The sequence below is a fragment of the Callospermophilus lateralis genome, chromosome 4 (assembly GCF_048772815.1).
Source record: "Callospermophilus lateralis isolate mCalLat2 chromosome 4, mCalLat2.hap1, whole genome shotgun sequence".
Lineage (NCBI taxonomy): Eukaryota > Metazoa > Chordata > Mammalia > Rodentia > Sciuridae > Callospermophilus > Callospermophilus lateralis.
The window spans coordinates 166787724-166804662 of record NC_135308.1 but is presented as its reverse complement, the minus strand read 5'-3'; the positions used below and the strand labels follow the sequence as shown (position 1 = coordinate 166804662).

The following is a 16939-nucleotide window of genomic DNA, read 5'->3' as shown; positions in this document are numbered from 1 at the left end:
AGTCATATACCCTGACACAGATCCACCTGTGCTGTCACTCACTGAAGTCACACACCCTGACTGACTCAGATCCACCTGTGCTGTCACTCACTGCAGTCACTCACCCTGACTCAGATCCACCTGTGCTGCCACTCACTGAATTCACACACCCTGACTCAGATCCACCTGTGCTGTCACTCACTGAAGTCACACACCCTGACTCAGATCCACCTGTGCTGTCACTCACTGAAGTCACTCACCCTGACTCAGATCCACCTGTGCTGTCACTCACTGAAGTCACTCACCCTGACTCTGATCCACCTGTGCTGTCACTCACTGAAGTCACACACACTCACTCGGATCCACCTGTGCTGTCACTCACTGAAGTCACTCACCCTGACTCAGATCCACCAGTGCTGTCACTCACTGAAGTCATACACCCTGACTCAGATCCACCTGTGCTGTCACTCACTGAAGTCACACACCCTGACTGACTCAGATCCACCTGTGCTGTCACTCACTGCAGTCACTCACCCTGACTCAGATCCACCTGTGCTGCCACTCACTGAAGTCACTCACCCTGACTCAGATCCACCTGTGCTGTCACTCACTGAAGTCACACACACTCACTCACATCCTCCTGTGCTGTGACTCACTGAAGTCACACCACCAGACTCAGATCCACCTGTGCTGTCACTCACTGAAGTCACACACCCTGACTGTCTCAGATCCACCTGTGCTGTCACTCACTGAAGTCACACACCCTGACTGACTCAGATCCACCCGTGCTGGCACTCACTGAAGTCACTCTCCCTGACTCACATCCACCTGTGCTGCCACTCACTGAAGTCACACACCCAGATCAGATCCACCTGTGCTGTCACTCACTGAAGTCACTCACCCTGACTCAGATCCACCTGTGCTGTCACTCACTGAAGTCACACACCCTGACTCAGATCCACCTGTGCTGTCACTCACTGAAGTCATATACCATGACTCAGATCCACCTGTGCTGTCACTCACTGAAGTCACACACCCTGACTGACTCAGATCCACCTGTGCTGTCATTCACTGAAGTCACTCACCCTGACTCAGATCCACCTGTACTGTCACTCACTGAAGTCACACCACCAGACTCAGATCCACCTGTGCTGTCACTCACTGAAGTCACACACCCTGACTGACTCAGATCCATCTGTGCTGTCATTCACTGAAGTCACTCACCCTGACTCAGATCCACCTGTACTGTCACTCACTGAAGTCACACCACCAGACTCAGATCCACCTGTGCTGTCACTCACTGAAGTCACATACCCTTACTCAGATCCACCTGTGCTGTCACTCACTGAAGTCACTCACCCTGACTCAGATCCACCTGTGCTGTCACTCACTGAAGTCACACCACCAGACTCAGATCCACCTGTGCTGTCACTCACTGAAGTCACTCACCCTGACTCAGATCCACCTGTGCTGTCACTCACTGAAGTCACACACCCTGACTGACTCAGATCCACCTGTGCTGTCACTCACTGCAGTCACTCACCCTGACTCAGATCCACCTGTGCTGCCACTCACTGAATTCACACACCCTGATCAGATCCACCTGTGCTGTCACTCACTGAAGTCACACACCCTGACTCACATCCACCTGTGCTGTCACTCACTGAAGTCACACACACTCACTCACATCCACCTGTGCTGTCACTCACTGAAGTCACTCACCCTGACTCTGATCCACCTGTGCTGTCACTCACTGAAGTCACACACACTCACTCAGATCCACATGTGCTGTCACTCACTGAAGTCATACACCCTGACTCAGATCCACCTGTGCTGTCACTCACTGAAGTCACTCACCCTGACTCACATCCACCTGTGCTGTCACTCACTGAAGTCACACACCCTGACTGACTCAGATCCACCTGTGCTGTCACTCACTGCAGTCACTCACCCTGACTCAGATCCACCTGTGCTGCCACTCACTGAAATCACACACACTCACTCACATCCACCTGTGCTGTCACTCACTGAAGTCACTCACCCTGACTCAGATCCACCTGTGCTGTCACTCACTGAAGTCACTCACCCTGACTCAGATCAACCTGTGCTGTCACTCACTGAAGTCACTCACCCTGACTCAGATCCACCTGTGCTGTCACTCACTGAAGTCACTCACCCTGACTCAGATCCACCTGTGCTGTCAGTCACTGAAGTCACTCACCCTGACTCAGATCCACCTGTGCTGTCACTTACTGAAGTCACTCACCCTGACTCAGATCCACCTGTGCTGTCACTCACTGAAGTCACACACACTCACTCACATCCACCTGTGCTGTCACTCACTGAAGTCACTCACCCTGACTCACATCCACCTGTGCTGTCACTCACTGAAGGCACTCACCCTGACTCAGATCCACCTGTGCTGTCACTCACTGAAGTCACACCACCAGACTGAGATCCACCTGTGTTGTCACTCACTGAAGTCACACACCCTGACTGACTCAGATCCACCTGTGCTGTCACTCACTGAAGTCACTCACCCTGACTCACATCCACCTGTGCTGCCACTCACTGAAGTCACACACCCTGATCAGATCCACCTGTGCTGTCACTCACTGAAGTCACATACCCTTACTCAGATCCACCTGTGCTGTCACTCACTGAAGTCACATACCCTTACTCAGATCCACCTGTGCTGTCACTCACTGAAGTCACTCACCCTGACTCAGATCCACCTGTGCTGTCACTCACTGAAGTCACTCACCCTGACTCTGATCCACCTGTGCTGTCACTCACTGAATTCACACACCCTGACTCAGATCCACCTGTGCTGTCACTCACTGAAGTCACACACCCTGACTCAGATCCACCTGTGCTGTCACTCACTGAAGTCACACACACTCACTCACATCCACCTGTGCTGTCACTCACTGAAGTCACTCACCCTGACTCTGATCCACCTGTGCTGTCACTCACTGAAGTCACACACACTCACTCGGATCCACCTGTGCTGTCACTCACTGAAGTCACTCACCCTGACTCAGATCCACCAGTGCTGTCGCTCACTGAGGTCATACACCCTGACTCAGATCCACCTGTGCTGTCACTCACTGAAGTCACACACCCTGACTGACTCAGATCCACCTGTGCTGTCACTCACTGCAGTCACTCACCCTGACTCAGATCCACCTGTGCTGCCCCTCACTGAAGTCACTCACCCTGACTCAGATCCACCTGTGCTGTCACTCACTGAAGTCACACACACTCACTCACATCCACCTGTGCTGTCACTCACTGAAGTCACTCACCCTGACTCAGATCCACCTGTGCTGTCACTCACTGAAGTCACTCACCCTGACTCAGCTCCACCTGTGCTGTCACTCACTGAAGTCACTCACCCTGACTCAGATCCACCTGTGCTGTCACTCACTGAAGTCACACACACTCACTCACATCCTCCTGTGCTGTGACTCACTGAAGTCACTCACCCTGACTCACATCCACCTGTGCTGTCACTCACTGAAGTCACACACACTCACTCACATCCACCTGTGCTGTCACTCACTGAAGTCACACCACCAGACTCAGATCCACCTGTGTTGTCACTCACTGAAGTCACACACCCTGACTGACTCAGATCCACCTGTGCTGTCACTCACTGAAGTCACACACCCAGACTGACTCAGATCCACCTGTGCTGTCACTCACTGAAGTCACACACCCTGACTGACTCAGATCCACCTGTGCTGGCACTCACTGAAGTCACTCACCCTGACTCACATCCACCTGTGCTGCCACTCACTGAAGTCACACACCCAGATCAGATCCACCTGTGCTGTCACTCACTGAAGTCACTCACCCTGACTCAGATCCACCTGTGCTGTCACTCACTGAAGTCACACACCCTGACTCAGATCCACCTGTGCTGTCACTCACTGAAGTCATATACCCTGACTCAGATCCACCTGTGCTGTCACTCACTGAAGTCACACACCCTGACTGACTCAGATCCACCTGTGCTGTCATTCACTGAAGTCACTCACCCTGACTCAGATCCACTTGTACTGTCACTCACTGAAGTCACACCACCAGACTCAGATCCACCTGTGCTGTCACTCACTGAAGTCACACACCCTGACTGACTCAGATCCACCTGTGCTGTCATTCACTGAAGTCACTCACCCTGACTCAGATCCACCTGTACTGTCACTCACTGAAGTCACACCACCAGACTCAGATCCACCTGTGCTGTCACTCACTGAAGTCACATACCCTTACTCAGATCCACCTGTGCTGTCACTCACTGAAGTCACTCACCCTGACTCAGATCCACCTGTGCTGTCACTCACTGAAGTCACACCACCAGACTCAGATCCACCTGTGCTGTCACTCACTGAAGTCACTCACCCTGACTCAGATCCACCTGTGCTGTCACTCACTGAAGTCACACACCCTGACTGACTCAGATCCACCTGTGCTGCCACTCACTGAATTCACACACCCTGACTCAGATCCACCTGTGCTGTCACTCACTGAAGTCACACACCCTGACTCAGATCCACCTGTGCTGTCACTCACTGAAGTCACACACACTCACTCACATCCACCTGTGCTGTCACTCACTGAAGTCACTCACCCTGACTCTGATCCACCTGTGCTGTCACTCACTGAAGTCACACACACTCACTCAGATCCACATGTGCTGTCACTCACTGAAGTCACTCACCCTGACTCAGATCCACCAGTGCTGTCACTCACTGAAGTCATACACCCTGACTCAGATCCACCTGTGCTGTCACTCACTGAAGTCACACACCCTGACTGACTCAGATCCACCTGTGCTGTCACTCACTGAAGTCACACACACTCACTCACATCCACCTGTGCTGTCACTCACTGAAGTCACTCACCCTGACTCAGATCCACCTGTGCTGTCACTCACTGAAGTCACTCACCCTGACTCAGATCCACCTGTGCTGTCAGTCACTGAAGTCACTCACCCTGACTCAGATCCACCTGTGCTGTCAGTCACTGAAGTCACTCACCCTGACTCAGATCCACCTGTGCTGTCACTTACTGAAGTCACTCACCCTGACTCAGATCCACCTGTGCTGTCACTCACTGAAGTCACACACACTCACTCACATCCACCTGTGCTGTCACTCACTGAAGTCACTCACCCTGACTCACATCCACCTGTGCTGTCACTCACTGAAGTCACTCACCCTGACTCAGATCCACCTGTGCTGTCACTCACTGAAGTCACACCACCAGACTCAGATCCACCTGTGTTGTCACTCACTGAAGTCACACACCCTGACTGACTCAGATCCACCTGTGCTGTCACTCACTGAAGTCACTCACCCTGACTCACATCCACCTGTGCTGTCACTCACTGAAGTCACTCACCCTGACTCAGATCCACCTGTGCTGTCACTCACTGAAGTCACACCACCAGACTCAGATCCACCTGTGCTGTCACTCACTGAAGTCACACACCCTGACTGACTCAGATCCACCTGTGCTGTCACTCACTGAAGTCACTCACCCTGACTCAGATCCACCTGTGCTGTCACTCACTGAAGTCACACACCCTGACTCAGATCCACCTGTGCTGTCACTCACTGATGTCACACCACCAGACTCAGATCCACCTGTGTTGTCACTCACTGAAGTCACACACCCTGACTGACTCAGATCCACCTGTGCTGGCACTCACTGAAGTCACTCACCCTGAGTCACATCCACCTGTGCTGCCACTCACTGAAGTCACACACCCTGATCAGATCCACCTGTGCTGTCACTCACTGAAGTCACACACCCTGACTCAGATCCACCTGTGCTGTCACTCACTGAAGTCACTCACCCTGACTCAGATCCACCTGTGCTGTCACTCACTGAAATCACTCACCGTGACTCAGATCCACCTGTGCTGTCACTCACTGAAGTCACACCCTGACTCAGATCCACCTGTGCTGTCACTCACTGAAGTCACGCAAACCGTCTTTTTCTGTTTGTTGGCTCAGCAAGGGTATATTAGTAGAGATGTGTGGTTTTTACAAGCAGAACTTATCATTTTTAATTTTTTATTTTTTGCAGTATTTGGGTTGGAACCAAGCCTCATGCATGCCTGGCAGACGCTCTACCTGAGCCACACCCCAGCCCCAAACTTTTAAATATCCTGTAGTAAACTTTCAAACTCCTCTGTCCACTTCTTCCTTCTCAACCTTTACCTGATGTCCTCTGGCCACCACTGTTACACTTTGGTCTCAGGGGGAGCAACACTGTCCCACCCCGATGCCCACTTTCATGTGGACGCCTGCTGGGGAGCTGGGTACAGTGAAAAGGAGTCACCTCTTTCCTCCTGGTCTTCTTAGAGGGTTTCTACACTAACAGTTTTAAGGTCTCAGTAGACTGTCTTCAAGGAGTCTGGGCCACTCAACCCTCTCATGGGAAGGACGCCGGATGCCGTGAATGCCTTCCCTCTCTGGCCTGGACGTCTTCTGCGGCCCATCAAGTGTGTTTGCAGAGAATCTGTGTTCGGGCCTCCAGATCCGTCCAAGGACCCTGGCCAGCAGAACCTCCGAAAGCCCTAAAGGGTGCTTCTTTCCCAGGAGCCTTGCCCCGAGTCTTCGTGTCTACCACCACAGGCAGCATCTGGGCACCCTGCATCTCAGCACCCCTCAGAGACAGCCAGGGTCACACCAAGCAGAGTTTATTGAGGCCATCGCAGGGCCCATGTACACAGGGTGCATCGCACGCAGGGCAGACACACACTGGACTGAGGGGGTGTTAGCGGCAAAGCAGGTGAGAAGGGGCGCCTGGCAGGCACCTTCTCCTAGCAGCATGGGGACTTTGGGGGCGAGCATCAAGAACCACTCCTAGTCGCCCCACAGCTCTCTTGGGGACCTTTTCCCGTGCCCCCCAAACTCCCTGGGGGGGTGGAGGTCCCTCTCTCTCTGTGGTCAAGGATGGAATGATCCCTTGAGATTCACTATAAAAATTAAAATTCCTTTATAAATCACAGGGGAAGGGCAGGAGGGGATCCCTGGGGAGCCTGGCATCACCTGCCACCTCCAGCCTCGCCTTCCTTCACCCCCACGTTCTGACCCCAAAGTAGAGGGCAAAGAGCAAGGTCTGCAGGCACAGAAAGGGTATGAGACAGAGGAAGGAAAAGGAGGCTCAGGGACAGGACAGAAGAGGGGTCAGAAAGGGTGCATCAGAGGAAACGGGGTGCCAGGGTTCCGTGGCCTCGCAGCTCCCACGATTGTTCCCTGGGGGTTGAGGACAAGAATTCCCAGCTCAGAAACTCCCACAAACTTAAGGTCCCACGTGCCCCCAATCCTGTCCTTGCCAAAGCCACAGTGGCCTCAAGACACTCCAGTGGTGGCTGCACTGGAGCATGGGGCAGGAGCCAAGGGCGTGGGCGGCTACTCCAGGTAGATGTCCTCTGTGGGGCAGGCGTATGCCAGGTGCTCCTGGTAGTACTCCAGAAAGGCGCGGCTGCAGGAGAAGCACCAGTCCTCAGCTCCCTCCCCTGCTGTGTCTGTCCCTCCCACCTGCCTGCAGTCACATCCATACCACCGGACTCCCCCCACCCCACTCTCCCACCATGAGGTCCCACCTCTCATGGCCGCGCACCTGTCTCCCTCTTTGTGGCTCTCAAGACTCACCCACACACCCACCCGGGCCCCACTCACCCCACACTCTGCGCCACTGGCCTCATGGACTCCTGGGACACAAAGACATGGCAGGCGAAGCGGCTCAGCAGGGGGTGCTTAGTGATGAAGCCAAAGTAGCTGCGGGGAAGTCGGGGAGGAGGTGTCAGAGCACTGAGCCGGCTTCAGGCACCCCAAATGATCTGGAAAGAGGAGGCAGGAACTACGGGCTTGAGGGGAGAGCAGAGGACAGGAGGGTGTGGTCACGATGTCAAGATCTGAAGGTACCTTTCTGGGCACCCCAACACAGTACCGGGCACCCAAAGGAGCTAATGCTGAGTCAGCACCTTGACCAGGGCTTCCAATGCACAGGGGAGCAAGGCAGCCTCCCCGTACCTGCCCGGAGGCTGCCTGGGATAGATGAGCTGGCTCTGCCTCTTTCAGGCTCTCCCGTGGGTTGTCCAGTCCCACCTCTGGCCCTGCAAACACAGCTAGCTCCTTTCCAAGCTCTGACACAGTGCTGGATGTCACCCCAACTCTAAAACCCTCTCGGATTCCATCATGGGCGCTGACTGGAGGAAGCACTTCCTCCCAACCACCTGGGTCACACAGACCCTTCCTGCATCGCCCCTGCTCTTCTTCCAGAGCACTAGTGACCACTGTTCAGAGGGAGTGGTGGTCAGACCCCCATCCCACCGACCCTGGGCCAGCCAGATCCACTCTCATATGGCTTTGGGTCTGTGGTTCTACCAGATGGGAAGTCACACAACAGTATCATTTCCAAGGACAATGTGACCTACTGTCCATAGCCAAGACCTGTCTCAAATAATCATGTTGTTAACATTTAAATGTTGCTTACGAGTGTTAGGAAGGCACTGTATTAAGCACTCTCTAAACTCACAAACCTCACAAAAGCCTCAAGAGGTAGTGTCCTGATAGAGAGCTGAGCAGAGAGATCAGTGTCTTGCTCAAGGACACAACGGACATCCTGGACGTGCTGCAGGTAGGCAAGGCAGTCTGTGATCTTAACGTCCCTGCCTCACCCACACACGCATGCCCATGCTCCTGCTCTCCCGCCTGCCTCACGAGGAAGTGAGTTAGCTGTCCCTCACACCATGTCCTCAGTGCTCCTTGCTGTGAGGGACTAGGCTGGGATCCGAAGCAACCAACATAGGAAGGGCCTGGTTAGGACAGCAGCTCCCACGCCTCCTCACTGGCCACCTCGACAGCTGACCCCAACCCCTTGTATGACATCTCTCTTCCACGGAACTGCAGCTGAGCCAGTGTCCCCTATGGCATCAGCTTGTGGCTCCTACAATGTCCCTCTGAAGAGAAACAGGTGGCTCTTTTTCATCTCTAACGGTGCCATCCCATCCTGCGGCCCCAGGACTGTCCTGCGGGTTGGCCTGGCCCTGCACTACGTCCCATCTCACCCCAGCAGTGTCTCAACAACGGAGCCTTCTCAATGGGAGAGATGCAAAGCTGCCTGACCACTGTCTAGCCATTCTCTTCACACTCGAGTCCGAATGACCCCTCTGACCCGTCATGAGCCCCAGCCTGGCAGCATGGTGTCTACCATGAGGATTCTTGCACCATCTCCCTCTAGTCCTTCTGAGCCTCTGGCTGGCTCTGTCTTTGAGTCCTTCTCCTCTCGCTCTAGGACACTGGGACTCAGCAGGCTGGGGTCTGTGCCTGGGGAGGAAGCCAGCAGCCCCCAACCACCCACTGCTCCCACCATGGCAACTCTTCCTCCCCTTTCTCTGCTCTTCTCACTCTGCCTGGCCATTCTTCCCACCTCATGGTCTCAGTTATCCACCTGCTCCAAAATGAGACCTTTCTCCAGGTCTCTCTCCTGAAGTCTAGACACACCGACTGCTCTCCCCATCTTCTCTGTGTGTGGGTCACTGTGCCCATCACCAAGTGAACATCACCCTTGATGCCTTCCAGGTTAAGTCTACAGCCGGTCAACGCAGGTACTGCCTGTCCCATCCACTAAATGCCTGTTGTATCTGCACACTCTCCATCAAGACACGGCACCTGGATCACTCTGGCAGTCTCCTGCTGGCAGTACCTGGCCAACCCCTTCATACAGCAGTCCATCCCAGTCAGCTGGTTGACCTGCCTATAGCACACCCTCCCACAGGACCATTCTGTGGCCTCATTGCCAACGGGATGAAGCACAAGCTCCTGGGCCTAGTCAGAAGGGCCTAGGTCTGCACTGACACTTGCAGCTACTCCTCTACACCCTCCCTGCCCCTCTTATACCACGTCCAGGGCCTGGTGTCCCTCTCTAGTGCAGCCCCAGGGCCTTGGCTCAGCTGGCCCCGTAACAGGTTGATCCTCTTCCCCCACCCCTCACCTGGTCATCATCTGAGCTTTGCTTCCCTGAGTCCTACAAGGACTCACCCATCTCTGCAGTTCTTCCCAACGGTGTCCACTCAGAAGTTCACCAGACCTCCCAAAGACGCTCTGGCACTTCCCCATCTGGGCATCTGACCCCCACACAGACCAGATGGGAGCCACGTCTCCTGAGTCCAGCTTAGAGTAGGTGCCACAGGGGTATAGGTGGACTCTCAGGAGTGGGGATGGGACTGGAATACGGGTGACCTTCAGGGTTTGTGGGGATCACAGGGGAGGGTCAGGCTCTCACCAGCTATTGCGGGGGTGACAGCCACAGAATGAGATGTTCTTCATCTGGAAGAAGTGGCTGCAGCGCTGAAACTAGAGCAGAAGTAGAAAGAGGTGTCCAAAGTTAGCCAGAAGAGACCAGGGGCCACTGCGAGCCCCCACTGCTGGACATCCCTGCCAGCCTGCCCCTAGGCCATACCCTCTTACTCCCCTGCGCCAGTATCTCTCTGACCCCAGTCTCCCACATCCCCACCTCAGGTCCTCCTCCACTCAGACTCAGCTTGACCCCCCGCAGAGAGATCTCAAGGTCACAGGAGGCAGGAGGGCGCAGGTGGACAGTCAGCTTCCGGGCAGTAGCAATCTGAGGAAAAATGTTGTGCAGAAAGGTCTTCAGGGCTTACCAGGGCTTCTCTCTCTCCCACTGTAAACTAAGGTTCTGCTCTTTTCAGACGGACAAAGACTCTTGCCAAAGACCCATACAGCACGATTCCAAAGGATGAGAGGGTGGTCTTATCCATCCTTGGCCTCAGGACGAGCCAATCACTGCTCCATCTTATCTCTCTCTGTCCCTCTGCCAGGCCGCTCCTCTCGGCTCAAGTGCCAGGAATTCTGAGTCTTGGTTTCTCACTGCCTGGTTCCAATAACCCTGTAAACCCTGATTGCAGGACTGATCTGTCCTGCTTCCTGCTGTCCTCCAAACTCAGCCCCAGGCCTGGCAGGTGGGCAGGCACTCACTAAATGTCCACTGAGCAAATGAGTAAACGAGCAAATAACTCCTAGGGAAGGAGCCCTGAGAGTTGGTCTCGACTTTCAGACAGGAGGAGCACTGGCTAAAGAGGAGGTGCCAATGGAAAGGTGAGCACCCAGTCAGCAGATGGAGACCCAGGGGTGAGGGGACAGCTGCCACACTTTGCCCTAGGTCTGTCTGCTCAGCCTCTGAATCAGGGCCAGGGTACCCACCTCTGAGCTGCCCCCACACTCTCCCTGGAGGATGTTGGAGGCCTGGAGCATCAGTGAACTGAGCCAGCCTGTGCCCACCCTCATTTCCAAACTGACCTTCTGCATGGCTGCACACAGGATGCCATTGCCCTGGTGACATGGCACCTCCACAGAGCCTAGGAACTGCACATCGAAGCGCTCCACCCAGCAGGGGCTCCGCTTGCTCCCTGGGGGTCACATGGGTAAGGTCAGGGGGGTGATGGAGAGAGTCTGGGGAGATAAGCTGCTCCTCGGGGATGGGGCCTCACCCAGCAGGTCCTTGGCAGGGCCGGGCACTGCGTGGGCATAGAAGGCAGGGAACACACCACGTTCCCCAGTGCGCATATTGAAGCCCCGGCACCAAAAGTCATCTTCCTCGGCTTCCACCAACACTGGGTCATCCACATCCAGCTCCAGCTCATCAGGATGGCGAGGGATGAACCTGGGGTGAGGGGAGAGGTCACTGACGTTGGGCAGGCCTGCTGGGCCATGCCTTGAGGTGTCCGGTTTGTGGAATGAGGCTAGGGATCACCAACAGAAAGGGGAAACTATACCTGAAGACAGCCCGATGGGTCTGCTCTCTCTCCTCCCCATTGACCAGACAGGAAAAAAGGCCAAAGGACTCAGTGCCTGAGACAGACAGAAGAGGCAGAGAAGGAGAGAGGCAGACTCAGGGAAAAGGCAAGGGCTCCACGGGCCTGGCTTTGGAGGATGCTGGAGGCCTGGAGCATCAGGGAACTGAGCCAAGTTCCTTCCTCCAACAGGCTTCTGTGGGTGTCCTAAGTCAAAGAGGGAGAGAAAAACCAGCCCACCAGGGGCTGGGACAGAGTAGACCCTCCCCAACTCCTGGTCCACAGACAGGGCTGGGGAGGGCAAGCCCTGCGTTTTGGGATCATGGGCAACCCTTGTCCCAAGGACACCTGGGTGCTTTGGGGGACCAGATGGGACCCGGGCCACCCTCTTCCCCCACCTTCCACTCACTGGAGGATCTAGATGTGCTGTTGACAAAGACGTTGAGGAACTTCTTGGAGAAGGTGAGGTCAGGACTGTCTGGAGAGGCATCCTCAGGGACCTGATCACTGCCCAGCAGCGCAGCCCCCACCTCCTCCTCGCTGGCCTCGCCGCTGCTGTCCTCGTCCTCGGTGCCCAGGCCTGCACAGCGACGCAGGCTCACCAGCTCCAGCTGTGTGTGCTCATCCACCACCAACGTGTACTTGACTGCGTCGTAGACCAGCGAGGCGTCCCGCGGCGCTGCGGGGCTCAGGCTCCTGCCCGCTGGGGGCCCCAGGCTGTCCTCAGCATCCTCCTCATCCTCCTCTTCCTCCTCCTCCGAGCAGGCAGCCGAGTAGGCCCGGCCAGGGCGCGAGGCCCGGCCGGGCGCGGCCCACAGAGGTGTGATGGTGTCGCGCGTGGGGTTGCTGAGGAAGAGGCAGGGCCCTGGCTGCGCGGGGCCAGGCAGAGGTGCTGCGGGGGCGGGCGGCGGTGGCCCACACAGGGTCTCCATGTCCACCAATTCCACACCTGGCCCCACTGCCACGTCGGGGTCCTGGGAGTCCTCCATGGCCCTCCCGGCCGGCGACAGAGGCTCCCCCGGCCGGCGCTGTGCGGGAGACAGGCACTGGCCAGGGCACCGGATGGGCGAGGAGCCCTCGGAGATCATGCGGCTCACCAGGTTGCTGAGCAGCCAGGGCGAGTCGGCGTCCTCGCTGAGGTCTGGCTCGGATTCCGACCCCGACTCGTACTCGCTGTTGGTGTCATCAGGGCCCACCGGCAGGAAGGCCGGGCGGCGCGGGGGTTCGTGCAAGGGTTCGGGCTCGGAAGCGGGTGAGGAAGCCTCCTCGATGGAGTTGGTGAGGTGCGAGGAGCGGCCACTGCTGCTGCTGCCGCCGTCACTGCTCAGCTCCAGCTCCGTCTCCGAGATGGACGAGATCATGCGCCCCAGGCGCACGCCGCTGGCTTCCTCCAAGTCAGAACCAGGGGAAGACAGCTCCTGGCTGCTGCGCCGGCCCCCGTGGCCCGCGCTGGAGCGGCTTCTCAGGTCAGCCTCTATGCCAGGATCCGAGGAGGGTGAGGCTCCACCTGGCGCTTGGGGCTCCGGGGGCCGGTTCCCTTCACAGTCACAACCCGGACACACTAGTGACTGCTCTTCACAGAGCCCCTCCTCCGTGGGTGGGAGGGGGCCAGGGAGCTCTAGGGGGCAGGGATATGGATCAGTCACCCCTGGCCAGTCCTCCTTGTAGCAGGCAGCTGCCCCCCACCCCACCAGGCTCACACCCCTCACCTCCAAGGATCTCCTGAGCCTGAGAGCACAGCACTGTTTCCGGCCAGGAGGTTGGGGGCGCTGGGGCAAAGCCTCCGTTGTTATTCAGGGAGTCCTGGAACAGAGGGACAAGAAAGCAGACTAAGGAGGAGCTCTGGTTTCCAGGGGTGGGGGGATTGCTGCCATGGGGTGCAGAATCTCAGGTGCTACGAATCAGGCTCAGCTCTGGGATGCTGCAAGTCAGGACCCTCACCTGGGCTCCCAGAGAAGTGAAGTGAAGTGTGGTGGGCCGGTGCTTGTGGGGCTCTTCCAGGGAAGGGGAAGGGATAAGGGGCTTTTGGGTAGATGCCTCTGACTCAGGTCCTCCTCCCTCCTTGCATTCCCCATCTCCCTCTTCCTCCTCCTCCTCTTCCTCCTCCTCCTCCTCCTCTTCCTCCTCTTCTTCATTGTCATCAATCATCTCAAACTCCTGGAAGTCATCCTGGAATGAGCAGATGGGGTGCGGCTGCTCTGAGCGTCCCAGGGAGAGGCTGTCCTGCAAGAAGGAGTGAGATGGGCAGGGCTGGGTCACAGTGCAACAGAGACCTGGGTCCCAAGTGCCAAGAGAGGGAAAAGCAGGGAAAACTCATTGGAGACCTCCTTCCAGTTCACTCTGGCCCCCACCAACAGAGTGATTTTTTTTTTAATCTTTATTTTATTTATTTTTATGTGGTGCTGAGGATCGAACCCAGGGCCTCACACATGCTAGGCAAGTACTCTAATGCTGAGCCACAATCCCAGCCCCTAGAGTGATGTTTTTAGAGATCTGCTTAAGATGCACAGGGATTGCTTCATTTCTTGAGAAAGATTCAAATTGCTGAGACTGAGTGACATATTTCCATAGCACCCCTAATCCACCTTCTAAAGCCTTATCTCAGTCAAAACCCCATCACATTTAACACTGGCACTCTGTTTCCTTCATGGCATTTTTCCCCCTTCACAGATTTAACACATGATTCACAATCACTGCACATGGTTTTTGGTCTGTCTCCTCCACCAAGCCCCAAGCCCCACCAGGGCAGGATATACCCATGTTGTGCATTGGTACACCCACCTAGGGAACAGCACCTCAGGCTCAGTGGATGTTCAGTAAGTAGCAAAAGAATGCATAAATGAAGAGACAGCCTGCACTCCGAGTATTCACCAAGTTTGCACCAACCCCAGGGCCTCTGGCATAGCCAATCCTTCTGCCAGCAATCCCTCTTCTGCATCTTCCTTTCTGCCCCATGTGCCTGGCTCCTGCTAACCTCAGGGCACGACTGACATTTCTTCTGAAAAGTCTCTCAGTCCTATCAGGTACCCTCCCTGTCTTCAAACCTGTGTCCCTGTGGGGATCCAGCTGCTGACACTTGAGGAGCTACTGGCTCCTACACGCCCTTCTCCCCAGCTAGGCTGCAAGCCCCCCAAATCAGCTGTCCTGTTCCACTCCTAGCACCTGGAAGCCCAGCTCTTGCCACACAGCAGTTGCTCAGAGTGGATGAAAACAGAAACATGGAGACAGGAGGACCAGAAGGGGGAGAAAAAAATTTAAGGGGTGGAGCCCTGAGACAGATGGAGGCAGCAGAGATGGGGACAGCGCAGGGAGGGGATAGATGATCTGGTCGCTGAAGGTGTGAGATCTTTGTGGAAAGTAATCTGGGGACTGAGGGTACCAGAGTGAAGGCGACCTCCCCTTTGTAGGCCTCCAGTGTGTGGGGAAGACAGTGTTGATGCTGAGGAAGCCCAAGGCCCAGTGGCTAAAAGGCAGGAGCAGTCAGAGGCTTTCCTGTGCCAAGGCTTAGCTCAGCCTGGCCCCAACCCCAAGTGCAGGCAAGGCCCTCCCTCCCTTGACCAGGTTCTTGGCTCCCAGCCCATTCCCCCACCTTCTCACAGTGGTCCGAATCGTAGCTGAGACCCAGGCCACAGTCATCGGTGATCTCCGACAGGTCTTCATCGTCAAATTCTTCCAGGCTTATGTCCTGGGGCGGCCTGGGGAGGAGGCCCAGGTCAGGGAGCCACTGACCCTGGACTCCCCAGCTGGGAGGTGATACTGAGGAAGGGCTGAGGCAGAGCGCCAACTCTGAGGCCCCGACTCCTAGGCCCACAGCCTGCTATGCTCTTGACCCCAAGCTCTGCTCTCCAGAGGACGTCCGGGCCGGTCAACCCAGAGGAGCCGCCCTTCCCTCTCCCTCCTCACTAAGCTCCAGGCCCCAGTGGGTCACAGCCTCAGCCTCCGGGGAGTCAGCAGAGCCAGCAGGAGGAGGGGGAGGGGAAGCTGAAGCTGCGGCAGCGGGAGAGGGAGGGGTCTGGAGTATCTGTCCCCCCACCTCCAGGCAGGTCGGTACCTCGAGGTCCGCCCGGTCCCACCCCATCCCTTCCTCCAGGGCTGCAGGTTTGATTTCAACTCTTTCCCTGTCTGGGACCTCTGGGCTAGGCCTGGCCTCCAAGGAGGCAGCCCAGCAGGGCCAAAAGGACACTGCCAGGCACAGACCCTGCCCGACCTGCTGCCTGGTGGGCTGTCTTCACAGAGGGTCCGTCCAGAGACCCATTCTTGACAGATCAGCCGCCGGGCGGGTGCGGCAGTGTCCGGCGGCAACGGGGGCGTCCCTGGGTCTGGGCGACAGAGGGACAGACGGAGGGGCTCTGAGCCGCGGGTGGGGGAAGGGCGGCAGCAGTCAGGGCCTGCGGACCCGAGAGGGGCCTGGGTCCACGAAGGTTGGGGGGCGGCGCGGCCGGGGCCGAGGGGCCCGGGGCCTGGGCCGAGGGCGATGGAAGGCGCCGGCCGCGAAGGCCGCGGACGCCGAGTGCGTACCTGCAGCCCGGCGGCGACAGCGAGTGGAAGGTGGAGAGGGAAAACATCTCCGCGCGATCCGCCATCTTCCCGGGAAAGGCCGTCCGGCTGCGGGGGGGAGGGGTGAGGCCACCGCGCGCCCTTGGCCGCTCCCGCCCTCGGCCCCCGCTCCCCACTCACCTCGTGACACGCCCTGCGACACCCGCCCGGGCACACCTCGCCGCCTGCCAGGACACCGCGGCAGCGAGCGCCGCGCCGCAGGGGGAGGGAGGGAGGGAGGGAGGGGGAGGGAGGGGGGATGGAGGGAGGCGGGGCCTGCGCGGGGCGGGGGGCGGGCGCGGGCGCGGGCTCTCGGGGAGGCGGCCGGGGCGGGGGCTCCGGAGGAGGTGGCCGCAGCTGGCCGGAGGTGCCGGGGCGGGGGTCGCGCGGAGGCTGGGGGTGGGACGCGGGCTGCAGAGGTGAGCTGCGCGGAGGCTGCAGGCGGAACCCCGGCTGGGGCCGTGGGCCCGAGGCTGTGGGAGGTCCGGCCCAGGTCCGGGGGGAAGGACTCCGTCGGGGAGGGCGGCGTGTGGCTGGGGCGGTCTCGAGGCGAGGCGGCGGGCGAGAGGGGCTCGCGGACGGGGCGGG

The 16939-nt window shown here is 57.4% G+C and overlaps 1 protein-coding gene across 1 annotated transcript; it reads right to left on the bottom strand.

Moving 5' to 3' along the window:
- Positions 1–6678: 6678 nt before the first annotated feature.
- Mapk8ip2 (mitogen-activated protein kinase 8 interacting protein 2) lies at positions 6679–16572 on the bottom strand. The gene is made up of 13 exons (XM_076855563.2): positions 16493–16572; positions 16334–16420; positions 15405–15510; positions 13757–14038; positions 13525–13618; positions 12225–13433; positions 11798–11873; positions 11513–11685; positions 11322–11431; positions 10519–10626; positions 10288–10358; positions 7680–7778; positions 6679–7482 (listed from the first exon to the last, which is right to left on the bottom strand). Exons 2-13 carry the CDS (start codon positions 16396–16398, stop codon positions 7410–7412), a joined length of 2466 nt encoding a protein of 821 aa, XP_076711678.1. The 5' UTR covers positions 16399–16420; positions 16493–16572; the 3' UTR covers positions 6679–7409.
- Positions 16573–16939: the final 367 nt, after the last annotated feature.

What these genes read in the sequence shown, in the direction of transcription:
- Mapk8ip2 (XM_076855563.2), bottom strand. Translation starts at nt 16,398, where the DNA reads ATGGCGGATCGCGCGGAGATGTTTTCCCTCTCCACCTTCCACTCGCTG. An exon ending in CTGTCGCCGCCGGGCTGCAG is followed by an intron (nt 15,511 to 16,333) that starts GTACGCACTCGG and finishes CCTCCTCCCCAG; the next exon opens with GCCGCCCCAGGACATAAGCC. An exon ending in CCCTGCCAAGGACCTGCTGG is followed by an intron (nt 11,432 to 11,512) that starts GTGAGGCCCCAT and finishes TGTGACCCCCAG; the next exon opens with GGAGCAAGCGGAGCCCCTGC.